A 16,403-nucleotide genomic window follows, 5' to 3' on the forward strand; every position below is an offset into this window, starting at 1 on the left:
GATTGTCCTGACTGACCCAAACCGTAAATGGGGTTATTAAAAATTCACCTACGAGTTTCATATTTTTGTATGATTAAGTATGCGTTTGTGTATGTTTATGTGTTTCTATGAATATGTGCATGCATGTTTACATATAAATGTATGTGTGTATTTAAGAAAAAGTTTACTTTCTATTGCCCTGCATATTTAAAAATAAAACATTGTTCAACAATGCCTCACTATGCGATTCTCTCTCTCTTCCTTTCTCGCTCCCTCTCTCTCTTCCTTTCTCGCTCCCTCTCTCTCTTCCTTTCTCGCTCCCTCTCTCTCTCTCTCTCTTGCTATCTCAATCTCTCTACTTCTTTTGTTCGTTATCTCATGTGTATATAAAAGTCTGTCTCTCTCCAACTAACAGTAAAGTTTTAAATAAGTAGAGGATTTACATAATTATATATATTTTTATATTAATCAGAAAATGTATGTTAATGCATATGAGACCTGGGCTGTAAGAGTATTATGATAGCCATGATAGTCTTTAAATATCATGTTGCAGCCAAGATCATGTACTTAGTTAATTTTGCTTTAAACAAAATAACTAAATACATATGTATATATATATATAAATAGGCATGCGTAAAAATTCGGAAATTGAACATCCGATGCAAAAGTACCAAAGTGCAGTGGAAAAGACAAGCAGACAGCAACGACACGGACGGAAGCCATCCGAAAGCCCAAGTATCCGAGCGCAGGCTACAAACTAAACTAAACTAGCCCAAACTCAAGTCAACTCAGCTGAACTGAACTGAACTGAACTGCATAGGAACTGAAACAGAAACGAAAATAAAGTGCATCGTGTCACACACACAATGTATAAGTTTAGAAAGCACATGGAAAACGGGTTTATGGTGCGGTGAAAGGGGAATCTACTGCGGGCTGATAATGCTGATGACTCCTAACTGCTTGGAGGACAACCCATGCACAACCCCAGGCCCAGCTGCAGTTGATGACGATGCAGACGGCTGGGCAGCTGGCCAGAGGGGGAGGGAGAGCCAGTGGAGAAACGGATAGCCATGAATGAATGAATGGCGAATTGTGGCCACGATGGCGAAACTGGCACCAGGGCGGGCCACCAGCGTGATTACAACAACAATTAGAAGCCGAGCTCCCAAAGCGAAACCAAGCAAAAAGTGCAAAAGAAGCTGCCGCAGCAGACGGAGGATAACCAAAATAATGTGACAAGGCTAAATGCCGTAGCTGACATTGCACGGCTCCAAAATCCGAGCAACTGCCAAGGCGACAACGCGGCAGACAAAGAAGAGGACTGTGGTTGGCCGATGGGGAGTCGCCACCCTGGCGAACCATTCAAGATTTCAAAATTGTAGAACTCAGCTAAACTTTTGTGACTTTTAATTACTCTAAAACCAAATTGCATTGCTTCTAAGAAAATGGCGAGGAATACAAGGCATAAAAACAGCTAATTGCTGATAGAAAAATTGTATTGAATATAAAGCGTACACGTGCAAGAAAACGACAATCACAAAATAAAAATATTTATATTTTAAGTTAAAATAAGTTTGACTTCTAAGATTTTCCTCGAGAATCTTTAACTTGAATACAGCTCGAGCCTTTCATATAAACTGCACTAGCTACCCAAAATCCACAGTAGTCCAGGGTTCGAGCCCGCGTCCCTCACCCTCATCCCATGCATATTGCATTGAATTTGCGCTCTCTTTACAAATCAAAGTTGCTACATGGATATCATAGAAGAACTGACATAGTTTTGGCTGTAATTCGTGGCTGCAATCAACACACTTCAATCGATTATAAAACAGCCATAAAAACCACACACAAGCATGCAGCTGGTCGCCATTGAAAGGGCAACTTTTGCCATTCGATTACATGGAATCCGTTGCTTAACTGACCGTACTTATAAATGCGGTTACGAATATTCATGCAATTTTTTCCGGCGTTGCTTGCAAAAATTTAAAAGTTTGTGCACAAATAAATTTGTATATTTACTTTTTTGCAAAACTCGACGTAAGATCAAGTTTCAATATGATTGAAAAATGTAATTATATTTTCGCATAAGTGTAAAGTATATCTACGAATATTTGAAAGAAAATCATCTATGCCGAAAGCATGGTACTTGATCGGAAAAACAGTATTACCACAAGCACATACATCGCTTGCGACTGGAACCGGAAGAAGAGTTGTAATAAAATAAATATCATGGAACCCTCGAAACTAAACTCTTTCCAGGACAAGTGTCAGCTTGGAATAGCCAGTTTCCACCCATTGTGGACGCCAGTTGTCCGCCCTCAGTGGGCCTTCAACAATTGTTCAATCGGCAGACCATAAACGTGTGTGTGCTTAGTTCTTATGCCCCTTTTGTTATTTGATTTAAGCGCCACTATATTTGAATTATGATTGTTAAACATGAATATTTATTGCATTTGGTTACGAAATTGCTGCAACGTTTTCGGTTGGCATGGGGCTGCCCCAAATGTGCCGCACATATATGTTACAGCATTGAGTATTTTATGATATTCAGTTCGTGGCTTGGCTCTGAATTTGTTTGGGTCTAGGCGTGGGTGTGGATGGGTGGCGAGCGCAACATAATGCACTTTCAACTAATATTTGTTTGCATTTAAAGTTTGCATGTTGCAAGCTTGATTTTAGCCGCTAAATGATTATATGAAAAACTTACCGCCGTTTCAAATAAATGCAGAAATTATCGTACCACAAATTGATGTTGCATCAAAGCGAGTGCATTTTAATTGAAACTTTTGACAACACAGCAGCCAGAAGCGGAACCAAACTCGTCTCGCTCCGACAATACAAATTAGTTAGCAAGCATGATGCAATTAGAATTTGCTCAACATTTTCTATCGTCTCGGCCCGAGGCGCTTCAAATAAATATTTGTGCTTTGGAGCAAACAATGAAAATAAAAATACAAATGGAAAATAATAAAATATAATATGGCTGTGCGCAATGTTGGAGCGTAGCAAATGGCAAACATGAATGAATAATTTATGGAAAACAAATGCAGAATAAGTCGACAGAAGGTTGTGTTGCCTTTCGGATGTGGTCAACTGGCGTTCTGGCCAATGGCCGGCAAACGGGGCTCCGCCAGCTTCTGTGTGTGCTCCACATTTATGCACATAAATTGTAAAGGCTTTTTGGCTCTACCTTATGCAGATTTGTTTAACTTCAAAAGAAATAACAAACTGAACAGCAATGGATGCTGTAACTGCTGCTGTTATTCCAAGTTTTTCTCTAGCATTAATCCACTAAACCGTAAACAAACGAGGCCAGTCAACAAACGGCCAACATGTCGTATGAGCTATTAAGTGTGCCATGTGCGCCCCGTGTGTGTGTGTGTATGCGTGTGTGTCTGTCCAGTCGTATATTTTAAGCTGGTACATGTTTTGCAAGTTTTGTGCTGCTGCAAGCAGTTTCTATTTCTAATTGTGTCGCCTCTGAAATATGCAGCCAATGATTTATTATACCTAGGTAAGTGCTTGTACAAAAAAAAAACAGAGATCCTCTTTAAAGTTGCTGCATGAAATCCTGCTATTGATCAACTTGTCAAACACACAGAACATGTTTTGAGCCTAAGCTGAGACAGCTTATCAACTCGTTAGTTAAAAGTCATGCGATAAAAGAAAAGCAAGCAAGAATGTTTTCATTAAGAATTGAGGACTTGCAGATACTCTGCACTTAGGAAAGTTTTGTAAACAAATAAATATATATGTGCATAAATAAATACCCAAGCTGCGGGCTATGAATTTGGATAAAGATGCAACAAAATAAATCATTTTCCAGCCAATTATAAAATTGTTCTTAAATTCTTATGAGTGTTTTAATAACAACATTAACAGGTGCTTACCCATTTTTACCCAAGAATAAAAACTTTATATAAATAAATATTAAACACAGTTAAATATAAATAAAATGCATATTAATAGCTAAAACATATAGTAAAAAACCATAAAACATTATATGTGAGTATTAAAAAAGGATATTAACACATTTTTCATCTAACATAAGGTTGTTTCCGTATTTTTTTAATATTTAAATTCAACTTAGCTTTTACTACCATTTTATGTCACTCCTATGTAAATTTGCTTAATATTTAATTTCCGACCTAATGCTCTAAAGTCTTAGAGTTGAGTCTATTGGCATTTTGAAAAGGCCTCATTCAACCTCGCAGTAAAAATGCATTTTTTCAATATAAATAATTTGGTAAATAAAAAATATTATAGGCACATTTTGAGCCAATACATTCTAAATTTCTAAATTTACTCCGAAAAATTACCTGACGTTTTCGCGCGAGAACTGACTTTTTTATTTTTTTATTATTTATTTTTTTTTTAATTGAAAGAGCTTAGCTGAGTATAAAATATTCCAACAAAATTTGTAGTTGGCCAAAAATGTATTTTGGTATAATTCAAATAAAATCTATTTACTTTTTTTTTGTTACTTACCATAATCGTCCTTCAGTCTCTTTCTCACCCGCTATCACTCTCTCTCTCTCTCCCTCTCTCTGAAGAGCATGCAAATGTTCAGAGACGAGTTTTAGTTTATGTTTTCAATTTCATCAACATAAACTAAAACGAAAAAGCTATTAACTCGAAATGCAACTGCGAATGTCCGAGTGGATGGATAAGCTGAAACCGGAGCAAAAGAAGGTGCATGACTTGGTCGGACTGTGGAATGTGGACTGTGCTCTTGGGCGTGGCCCCATTTCCCTCTTGAATTTGCGCAAATTTACACGAATTTGATTATTATTATGATGGCAATTTGCAAAAATGTCATCTTTCAAGAGAGGGGGAATAAAAAAACGAAAACATAGTCGGACAAACGGAAATTTCTCATTGCGCAAAGTGGCAGAGGACTTGTTGGCTAGAAACAGGGTGCCCCGATAAGTGGAAAGGCTGCGCGATTTGCTGGTCAGCGGAGTGGTTACCCTGTACATAAAACAGAGTCCTTGGCATCAATTGTGCCTTCCACCTAACAGAAATTTATAGTCCTTAACAAGCTGTGCGTCTTGTTGCCATTCGCTTATCGCGGTCGCCCATAATTATGACGCACTTTGTGGCAAATGCTGAGGCTCAGGATAGAGCTGGTGCTGGTGCTGTGGCTGTGGCTGTGGCAACGGACGACGGCAGAGTCAGCTCTCGTCCTTCGTGTGCTTCCTTCGTCCGGCACATCCTGCAGCAGGATGTTCAATTTTCGCTTGCCTCTTATTTCGCTTTGCCATTTTGATTTCCTTATTTGCCTTGTCGCGTTTTGCATTCATTTGCCTTTGCACTTTATCTGCCAACGTTGCATTACTTTAAGTGGCAACAAGCCACGCCCCCAGCCCCTACATCGAGCCACACCCGTTTCACTTGGCTTCTGCCGCTCCAGCTGCGGCTCGGTAAAATTATCTGCTGGCAAAATCAAAAGTTTTACGCTTTTAAGTTGGGGCCAAGTAGCAAGTGGGCGTGTTAGTCAGACACAAGCGCCCTGGATTTGTGTCAAGGACACAACGCCCCGAGCTTTTGGCGGCAAATTCGAGAAATTATTGCGGAAAAGGAAAACAACACCGCAAACATTGTTTAACTTTCATTGCCTTTTCCCTTTGCTTTACAACAGCGCACACAAATTGCCAATGAAAAGCAGCTCCCAACCCTTTTAACTCTTCAGGAAATGCTGGCAGCCTTATCGACCACACGACGAAGCCCCAAATGCAGTGTGCTTAATGGACAAGGTTAACAATGCAAATTCGTAAATAATTTGATATGTATTAGGTTTTTATGGATCCAATAAAAATTCGTGGTTATGTTCTACTAAACCAACGTACACAGAACAAATTTAATTATTGCACACAAGCGTGCAGATCTTAAATTAAAATAATTATTATGTTAAAAAATAACAAAATAAAAAAAATATTGTTTCAATATTTAATTTTTTTATGGAAAATAATTTTCTTACAATATTTGTAATATGTAATATGTAAATTTACTTCAAATAATATTCCGGCTATATATATTTTTATGAGGGATATTCCTAACTTAAAAAATTTCAGCTTGATTGTCGAAAATCAATCGATAATTTAATTACTCCTGTGACATGATTTTTAAGCTAATCGATATATTCCTGTACCATTTAAAATCTACTCATTGCAGTAAATGTATATAGCTAAGAATAGCTGACATAAATACAACATTTATTATTTCCGAGACATTTTATTTATACTAGTTAATTTAAGCCTGTACCATTTAAAATAAACGTATTGCAAATGTTTCTTAACTGGAAATAGCTTGAATTAAATGTATCAAGACTTACGGCGGCTAAGTAAAGCGCAATCATCAATTTATAATGAGAGACATATATATATATATATATCTTACCATGGTAGTTAGATTCACTTTAATAACGATTCTCGACTGCAAATGCAATTTTATGTAAAGTAATATTTCTATGCATTTAGCTGGGCCTAAGCCGCAGCTTAACGAGTTCTCAAGTCGAATTACAACTTTAAATTGACTTGCCTGGCACACAAATACACTCACAAGCACTCACTAGTATTCGCATCTTATAAGATTTACGTTTCTGGGTCATACAAAAGACGAACAATGTGCGGTCTGTCTTATGGCTACCTCAAGTGGCTTACTTTAACAACCTGACAAAAAGTTAGCGGAGAAAGTATCTTGCGAGTGTGTGAATGCGAATGTAAATGTGAATGTGAACGTGAATACGAGCATGTGTGAATGTGTCGTTTGGGTGTGAATGCAAGTAACTCACAAAAGTGCATGTAAGAGGCGCCACAAGAACTGCAAAAGGACATGGAAGCACGGAGCTCTTACCTTGCCATTGATGAGACTTTTATGCGCATCTATAAGCCCCGTCCTGTGCGCATATTTTGCAATCCAATCCTACTGAGCCCACCCCCCTCCCGACACGCTGCTGTCAAATCATTCGTTTAATTTCATTTTCATGCGGCTGCCAGCGCTGAACTGGTCCTAGGCAACCCGGACAAGATGTCAAAGTTCCTGGAACTTCATTAAGGCAAATCTGACAGGCAACTGAGCGCAAAACCGAATCCCTTCACGGCCAGCCACTTGTGGATATGTCTGTATTCCGAGTACTGATTTTCTTTTTGCCATGATGACGGCTCAAGCTGGGGCTTTGTTCTGGGCGGCAAAATTAAATGAACCAGAAACTTGGCAAAAGTATTTTAGCCAGTGGAAATGTTGATGATAGGCCTTTGACTTTTTGTGGCCTGCAGCGGTAAACGGACTCTATAAATTGGACTACATTCATTTTATTTTCAAGTTTGCGACATGACAGAAAGGATTAAATAATGAAGTCGTTATTATTACATATCTAACGAATGAAAAATAAATAGGTATTACTTGATTAAGAGCTTGAATCATAGGCAAAGGAGAAGTGATAAAGTGCAATAAACTAAACTAAATATTTTTGAAAGAGAATCAAGTTTTTATCAAGGCTATTTAATATCTTAAACTGTTGCAAATATGGTTAAACCTAGTCAGTTTTAAAAACTATATAAATATTCTTTATTTAAGCAGTAGGGCATTATATATTCGCTCACGTCCCACCTGACTCTGTGGTGCTACCTTTTGAACTTATTCGGATTCGCATTGCTGATTGTGCAGGGCGCAAAGTTTGCCGCTTCAAAGTTGTTCATAAGTATTTTGCTAGGGGTAAAATAACTTTGATATCAACTTGGCAAGCAAAGTCTCTCAACAACTGCCACCGCCCCCTTTCCAAGGCTAATCAACTGTGGTCTTGGGTTGCCATGACAGGCAGATTTGCATAAAGTTTAGAAAATTCTAAGAGTAGCCGAAAATACAGAACAGTTTTTGATTGCGTCAATGCAATTATTGACCAATCGACTGACAACTGCCGCAGAGAAAGAGCAAAAATATTTCAATAACAATTCAATGTTCTGAAAATATACACAGAACTTTTTAATTGCATGTGATAAATGCCTAACATTACATTTTATTGTTATTTCTATATTTCGTCCTCTGCATTGATTGGACTTATATTTGTTTGGTCGGAGTTCCTGATTTAGAGCGCTGGAAAAGTTTTTGCTGAAAATCTTTTTAATTTCAATTTATTTTATTTAGAAATCAATATTACTTTTTTGCCATCAAATTGATTAACATAGTTTGACTGAATCTATTTCATTCCTAATGTCAGAATTCGCATCCGAATGAAAAATAAACACTTCTTAAACATTTATATTATCTTAATTAATCTTAGAATTCAATTTCTTATTTTTATTCTTTTTGGTCTTTATAATTTTTGGTCTTGCAATGGATATCTAAGGTCTGTCAAAACCAAATCCAAGCAAGAGAATAGAATATTTCTGAGTATTTCTCCCAAGTCCTACATGTCAACTCAGATTTTGAAGAGCTCCCATTATAGCCTTATGAAATTTAACAGCATCTGGCATTCGCTGGGCGCCCTCAGCTGTGGATCCCTGGCGACTTATGTTAGCCTGAAGCTGCTCGATCGGCGCCAGACACATGAGGTATATAGGGAAGAGGAGACGTCGTGCAAAAGCATCTGGCACCACGACTGGGACCGTCGGAAGCCCCTTACCAGCACTCTCAAAGGCCAGGCGAACATTATCCACGAGGAAGCTGTAGCCCTGCGTCACATTGTGCTAGTGCGGCATGGGGAGTACACATCGTCGCCAGATGGCGGCCATCTCACGGAGCTGGGGCGGCTGCAGGCGCATCGGACGGGCCAGCGCCTGCACGAAATGGGCGTGGCCTGGGATCATGTGGTGGCCTCGACAATGACGCGCGCCCAGGAGACGGCCATGATCATACTAAAACAAATCAACTTTGATCCGCTCAAGATGAAACGCTGTGAGCTGCTGCCAGAGGGCACGCCCTGCCCAGCAGATCCGCCACAGAATCGCAGCGTTGCCAGCGTGGAGCAGGCCTTTCGCCGAGATGGACCGCGCATTGAGGCCGCCTTTCGACGCTACTTTTTTCGCGCCTCGCCCGAGCAGAAGCACGATTCCTACTTGCTGATCATTGGCCATGCGAATGTCATACGCTATTTGGTCTGTCGTGCCTTACAGTTCTCGCCCGAAGCCTGGACGCGCTTCAGTCTGCATCATGGCTCCATTACCTGGCTGACCGTCTGGCCCACTGGCTACGTGACGCTTCGCTGCCTGGGTGATGTGGGCTTTATGTCCGTAGATGAGCTGACTCTTCGACGGCCCAGGACCATTAAGGAAAAGGTCCATTAGGGCATATTTTACTGGTGTAATATATAAATTGTCTTAGCGATATTAAATTTGTATACAGTCGTATGTTTGTTATGTATAAAATTAAACAGTTGATAATTATATAGAGCACGAAATTTGCGTAATTGCAAAGTTAATTAGATAAAAATGTGGAATTAAAACTCCAATTATAAAATCTTTTTAATTAGTCGATTTTAAATAAAGTTGGTAAAGTTTTAACTCTGAAGAACTTGTGAATATTCATTTGTGTAATATTCATTTAACTTCCTTTTAGTGTTCAAATTTTACATATAATATTTACAAAGGTTGCAAATTTGAGATTTTATTTGCATCATATTTCTATATTTATATTAATAAAGTTTATCGCTAGAATTAAAGAGAAAAGCATTAAATCAAAAGAATTGTAAGGTTAATAAAACAAGCTTTTATTTTCATAAGATAAAACAAACATAATTCAGTGTTTTCAAAATGTAACGACCTCTATATTATTCAATGTGGATAGAACAAGGGGGAGATATCGTTAATTAAAAATAAAAGCGTGATATTCGAAATTCAAGATGAAAAGTTGAGCACATTCAGCTCTCTTTGGCTGTGGAATCCAAGCGTTCATTAAGACAGACGGCGTACAAATATTTTTATTTTTGGGCACATGTTTAATGGGATAGTATTTTATTTTATTCAGCATCTACCCACACTTGAGGACTTAATTTACACACAAATTTTCGGCACGCACTTATGGTCGTCTGTATAAGTAAATGTATGTGTGCGTGTGTGTTTATGTGTGTATGTGTGCTGGCTTCATTTGTAGCCAGACTTTTTGGCATTATAATTTCCAATGGCTTTGCATACTTACCAACCGGAACGTGACTTTTATGTCCATTTTGTGCCATGCGAATGCCGTTGCAGCTGCTGGCAACGGAAAAATCTCTATAACTTTCGGCAAAATCACTTTGGGCGACGCCTGCGGTTGCCACGCCCACAAAGTGTCAGGCCAGCGTAGTTACCACATTTGTGCACTCTTTCGGCATTGTCCCTGCTCATTAGTGCGGCTTTAATTTCGCTTTCCTGATGTTCGGTTTTGGTTTCGGGAACGGTTTTGGTCTCGGTTTCGGTTTTGGTTTTGAATGTGTTTCTATTTTCATTGCTGGCTGTCGTCATTTCATTAAATTTTCATCCTAACAATTTGAATTTAATTTGCGCGGCCACAAAATTGCATTACTTTTGTCTGTCGAGCAATTTCAACGCCTGTCAGCTATTAGGTATTTGCACATTGTTGCTGGAATTTTGATAACAAAAAAAAAATATAAATGTGTTTCCTTCGTGCTGCTGTGCGTCGTCTCTGCCAAGTTCTCGACGTCTGTTTAACCCACAAAGCATGCTCCTCTTGCTATCCCATTGTCCACCCGCAGTCTGACAAGTCTGACTATATCGATTTTCTAAATATAAGATATATTTAAGCTATTTACTCTGAACCGCACATATGGCCAGCTGAGGGTCAATAGAATCCCTTTAAGTAAGCTTTTACAATATGTTTATGTTGGTTATAGAAATATAAGTTTAAGTGTAGTTGAGGACGAGAGCACTTTTCATAGATTAGCGTGCCAGCTTTTTTCTTATAGTATTCAAAACTTAATAAATTTGTTTTTCTCAATCTAATGAAGAATGTTTTAATTTTATTACTTTGAAATTTTTAAAAATGTAATGATTTGAAAGTAACAGTCTTGTTAAGATTTCAATTAAATATCCTCAATAACAAATTTAAATAAAATTAATAAAATTATAAGATAAAATGATGGATACATAAAAAAAACATATTATCTCTTTATATAAAACTGTTTATCCTGACTGACTGACTCACGGACGCACAGCCCAAACCGTAAGAGCCAGGAAACTGAAATGTTCACTGTAGTTACCTTATGTGATGATGGTGCACGTTAAGACGGGGTTTCGAGATATTCCAACCGCATGAGTGGAAAAATCGCAATAAACGTTTGAATGAAACTTTTTTGTTCACCATCCAAACTACCGTCAAACTAATTTTCAAGGAAAAATCCATTCCTTCTTGGTGGAAATGGGGGCCAAAGATTTGATGGGTGACGTTTCGTGCTCAAATTTATTTCGTAAGATCATTTTTTTCAAAGATCAGTGTGAGAATTTATTTGATATATTATTGGGTGGCAAATTCGGGTCAAGGATTTAATAAACGAAAGTTTATTCTTCAGCTTCAAGATTCTCACCGCTAGTCTAACATGGGCGGAACCCGATGCACTTAAAACATATTTTCAAATAGAAGTGGAGATCAAGGTAGGTAGATTTAGATTTAGACTTAGTGGAAAGATAATATTTAAAATTTTTAGCACAAAACGTCCCACGGGCAAGACCGGGCAATACCCGCCAGTATATAATAAAGTAAAATCAAAAACAAAAAAAATATCTCTCAAAAAAACTTAAATTTTTTATTGAGGAAAATGTTAATTTCGAAAGGTAAGCCATAAGTGGAATAGCAAAGACTCCAATTATGTACATACAGTATATAGTAGATAATATATAATGTGAAAATGTAAGCAAACACGAATAGAGCCTCACGGCTCAAGTTGCACTTGATCCTGTTCCTTTTGATCCTGCGAAAATATGTGACGCATGGCCTTGCGCTTGCGCCGCTGGCTGCAACTGCCGCAAATGCGCATCGAGAAGAAATAGACAAGCTCTATAAAGCTTAAGCTGGAGATGCCCATGAATAGGCCAAAGATGCCGCCACAATTGGATATCAGAGTGGATACGCCAAACAGAATCGTACGCTTAATGGCCGTAAACTGATGCTCCTTGAAGTACACGGTCAGACGAGAGCCAATGGCGCTGCAAATGTGTGCATATATATTAGAAGCCGCAGATCAGATACAGATGCATATATATACGTACTCCGTGTGCTCGTACACCTCGCGAAAAGCGCGAATTGTCTTCTCTACGTTGTAGAAGGCACGAGAGATCTCAAAGTTGTACTCCAGCGAGGTGCAGGCGGGCATACAGTTGCACATGACCTTGGCATTGGGGTCGAGGCTCTGCTGTATCGTCTGGTTCTGCAGCAGGCTGTAGAGCTCGTCCTGAGCGGCAGTGTAGCAGCCAATGCTCTCCAGACCGCAAACTGGTACATCCAAGGGCTCTGCAAGTAAGTGACGGTTTGAATTTTGCACCATACGATAGTCGTGAGTCGATAGTCACGCACTGGGCATCCAGAATTTGACGCAGCCACACTTGGCCATTGTAAAGTTGGCCAGACACTCGGTCTGGCAGTTGCTCTGCGAGTAGCTGCGGAAGAACCTAAGAACGCGCTCGTCATCGAAGTAGCACTGACGTCTGTTGAATAAGATGAACGATATGAATGTAAACTGTTATGTTATAAATGTTATGCGTGGTCTAAATATTGTGAATGCTATGAATATTTTGCGTGCTATAAATATTTTGCTGAGAAAAGTTTGAATATGTAAATTGCAAAGAGCGTAATGAATGTTACAAATAAAATGGATGGATATGTAATATTATGTAAGAAATGTATTAACTGTAAAAAATGTGGAAATGTTTTGAATGTTTTGCTTGTTGTGAATGTTTTGAGTGCTACGAATGTTATTACTGCCATAAGTAAGTATTTTTAATGACATGCTATGAATGTTTTGAATTCAATGAATGTTATGATCTTGTCTTATAAATGTTACGAATGTATTGGGTCGAACGTTAATATTCTGTATATTATATGTGCACATTAAAGGGTTTTCGACGTATTGAGTGATGTATAATATTCTTTACCTCTTGTGTTATCAGGGGTAATTTCATACTTGATATGAATGTTTTGAGTGCTATGCATGTTATGAATGTCATGACTGCTATTAGTATATTGAATAACACTATAATGATTTTACGAAATTAATTTTGTGTGTTACAAATGTTTTGAATATCATGCGTCTTATGAATGTTACAAAATATTGTCTTTAACGTTAATAATTAACGTATACAATAAACACCTAAAGGGCATTTAAATGCATTGAGTGTTATTATTTTCATCATGTGCTGTGGGTGTCTCTGATGTGCTCACTTTTCAGGGCTAATTTCATGCAAATTATCCGTGGACACGACATAGTTGGGCAGCACGCTAACCATGACTTCATGGCCATGGGGCACCAGTATGTAATTGCCGGAGGTGAGCGGCACGCTCTCCGGAGAGTTAAGAAATACCTGCAATGAAAAATTGATGAACACACCCAGAACCGCTTATGACGTATATATATGTTACACTATATATTACGCACCTTATAGCCTTGCTTAAAGCTGCGACAGTCGTAGTCGTAATTGTGCTCCAGGCCCTGAAGAAAGGCAAAGAAACCGTTGCGAACCGAAGAGGCCACCGTGCGCTGTGGATACGAGTTCTGGCCTTGATTTACGAAGCCCGAATCCAGCGACCAGTTGCCCTTAATTTCATTAAGTCTGGGCAAATCCTGGTCAAAGTAGTTCTGAAAATCAACCTCATCCGGATCCACGTAGCTGACATAACGCTCATCGCGATATATATCCCTGGGTCTCAGTCCATTGAACTGATAGCAAATGCCCTCGTCCGTGGCCACAAAGTCAAACAGCTTGTCGCAAAAGTAGAACCGACCATTCCAGCGGCAAAATGGGCCCGTTTCATTCTTCGATATGCTCAAACCCACCAGCGTCTCGGTCACATCCTGCGGTTGCTTGCTGCGCAGGTTCGACAACAGCGGCGCGAATTTGGCAGCCACATCCGAGTCACAAATGTGCATTGTCGCGGCCAGGCGCTCCAGACTGTAAATAAATATATAATAAAAAGTGTGTTTTAGTCCAAACTTCAATTTAACGATTTCCACTCATTTTCCGCTCGCGAAAGTTTTCCTTCTTGAATCGGTGAATAAGGTAAGCAGAATAAGCAGAAAAATAAGCGCTTTCTATCTCTACATACCTTAAACGTATTTATTTTATGGGACAATACTCAACTCTTGCTCGTCCACGGTGGAGAATTGATTGTTTTCCTTAAAGTCCTGCCAAATCTGTTGTGAGATGTTCGCATAGTCGAAGACATTGCGCTCCATTTTGATTTCCGGGCATATGGTTATGGTGGGGAATGGTATTTTATGCACGGGTACCAGCGTCTCGTCGAAGCCCAATATGACCGGCGAGTCTTGCCACTTCAGGTAGGTGGCCCAAATGAGCGAAACCGCAAAGTAGACCGACGTGCAAGTCAGCACCAGCCAGTATAATCTGCGAACACACACAGACACACATTTAGCCGGATACTGGACAACACTTAAGGACACGCACGCACTTCTCATAGATGGGGCGATGCACTTCAAATATGTAGCGTATGCCGTGTATGGTGGTGCTCTTCGAGTACTCCAGCAGAAGACCCTTGCAGGCGGACAGACGACTGCCGTATCGGATCCGAGATTTGATAATCACATCGCTCGGCACATCGCTAAGCGCCGCCGAAGTGATGCTGGCGCGTTGGTAGTCGAATCCCGGCAAGGCCAACAGCTCCGGACCCGGCAGCAAGCAGCTGGGCTTCTCCTCTTGCACCACGGTTGCGGCCATGTTCCATACGCCTCCACGCACGTCGATGCCTCAACTAAGCTGGCCCGTTATGCGACCTGCGGTTTTATAGCCAGCGCACAAATGGGTGTGTACACGGCTCATTCCTGTGGGATGTCGCACTTAGTGCACGGGGACTCGGGAATGCCGCGTTGTCCATGTACTTAGTCTAATTGCTGGCTTATATAAGGGAGAAAATTAAGTATGGTTCTGGCACTTTTATGTATTACAAAGTTTTCAAATTTTAAAGAACACTTTAATGCTTTAAGGTATTTAAATTGACGAACCCATGTGTTTCGAGAGCTCTTCATATGACTTTTCTCACTCAAGTTTATGTGAATGTACTAGAATAGGACTAACGAGAGAATAGTACAAATAAATAATTTAAGATTGCGATTTTAATAGGATAGGAAGAAAACTTATATCCACATTTAAAAAGTCAATGCCCACGGCGACATCGCTAAAATAACCTCCCGACTGTTTCCCAATTTTTAATAATTGTCGATAGTTTTAATTGTTTACTTTCCATTTACAATTTTGGTTATTTTTTGCACAAAATGCAACATTGCAAATTTGTATTAAATGTTAAATTATCGACAAAAAATTAAAAAAAAATATTTTAAATCGAAATACTTAAGTTTTGAGAAAGAAATTGAAATTTTTGAAAAGATATTGCTTTACAAAGTCAAAACTATTATAGCAGTGTTTTACATATGATAATGTCTGAAGGAAAGAAACAGTACTTAATAAATGTATATCTAAGTACCACGCATTTATATTGCCTAAATCGCAGCCCTCACTTTCATACTTGTGTAAATGGGTAAAACAAATTTTTGGGTTTATTAGTTGAGCCCATGGTTCTAATAACCAAAATGGCATATTTGCCCATTATTATTCCTTTCTTGGCCACAGCATTTACAAAAAGATAAGCTTATAGGCTATGGCTGTATCTCAAGGAACACACGGAACATTTGCAAAAGTAAAAAAGAACCAATCCGCGAAATGTGCTTATAGAGCAAAGTGGTTGTGTCAATTCTGGAATACTTTTAGGGAAGTTTACGTGAGTGGCAGCCGCAACTGTAAATGCAACTTGAATTGGAACTGCAATTGCAGATGTTGTCAAGTTTCGTTTGATGCCATTTCAGAGTTTAAGTTTTAAATTTGGACGCATTGCAAGTTTGCGGCATGCTTGCGGCTGCCGTGCAAATCCGCAACACAAAATGCATAAATCAAAGGAAAATTGAATTTTAGCCATGAAAAGCATTGCATACGCTGAGGCGCAACGACATTGTCGTCGTTGCCGTTGTCGACACACGCTGTGAGCCTGTGACAATATGTTTGAAACGGCATTGGGTGGCAGCCAGCCTGGCAGCCATCCCCCCATACTTTTCAACCCCGGCCACCCTGTCAGCTGAGCCCCCCACAGGCACTGTCAACGCTTGGGCACGAATCATGGCAAAAACTTTGTCCGGCTTGGCGTTGATGCGACTTCGAAAACAAAATCTTCGAGTGCTTTATGCAAAGACCAAGGCACAAGCAGTTCGTAAA

The 16,403-nt window shown here is 39.3% G+C and overlaps 2 protein-coding genes across 2 annotated transcripts; one reads left to right on the plus strand and one right to left on the minus strand.

The window, feature by feature from the left end:
• Positions 1 to 8,360: 8,360 nt before the first annotated feature.
• On the plus strand, positions 8,361 to 9,385 carry Pgam5-2 (Phosphoglycerate mutase 5-2). Its single transcript, XM_064682037.1, has one exon. The coding sequence runs from the start codon at positions 8,391 to 8,393 to the stop codon at positions 9,261 to 9,263; it is 873 nt and encodes a 290-aa protein (XP_064538107.1). The 5' UTR covers positions 8,361 to 8,390; the 3' UTR covers positions 9,264 to 9,385.
• Positions 9,386 to 11,691: 2,306 nt separating this feature from the next.
• ppk (pickpocket) lies at positions 11,692 to 14,882 on the minus strand. Its single transcript, XM_064682035.1, has 7 exons — positions 14,593 to 14,882; positions 14,265 to 14,528; positions 13,562 to 14,075; positions 13,348 to 13,487; positions 12,484 to 12,614; positions 12,180 to 12,420; positions 11,692 to 12,116 (listed from the first exon to the last, which is right to left on the minus strand). Exons 1-7 carry the CDS (start codon positions 14,856 to 14,858, stop codon positions 11,843 to 11,845), a joined length of 1,830 nt encoding a protein of 609 aa, XP_064538105.1. The 5' UTR covers positions 14,859 to 14,882; the 3' UTR covers positions 11,692 to 11,842.
• Between the last annotated feature and the right edge of the window lie 1,521 nt (positions 14,883 to 16,403).

This window comes from Drosophila montana, unplaced genomic scaffold (genome assembly GCF_035044405.1).
Source record: "Drosophila montana isolate Dmon_TW-CO22-7 unplaced genomic scaffold, ASM3504440v1 contig_2438_1, whole genome shotgun sequence".
Taxonomy (NCBI): Eukaryota; Metazoa; Arthropoda; class Insecta; order Diptera; family Drosophilidae; genus Drosophila; species Drosophila montana.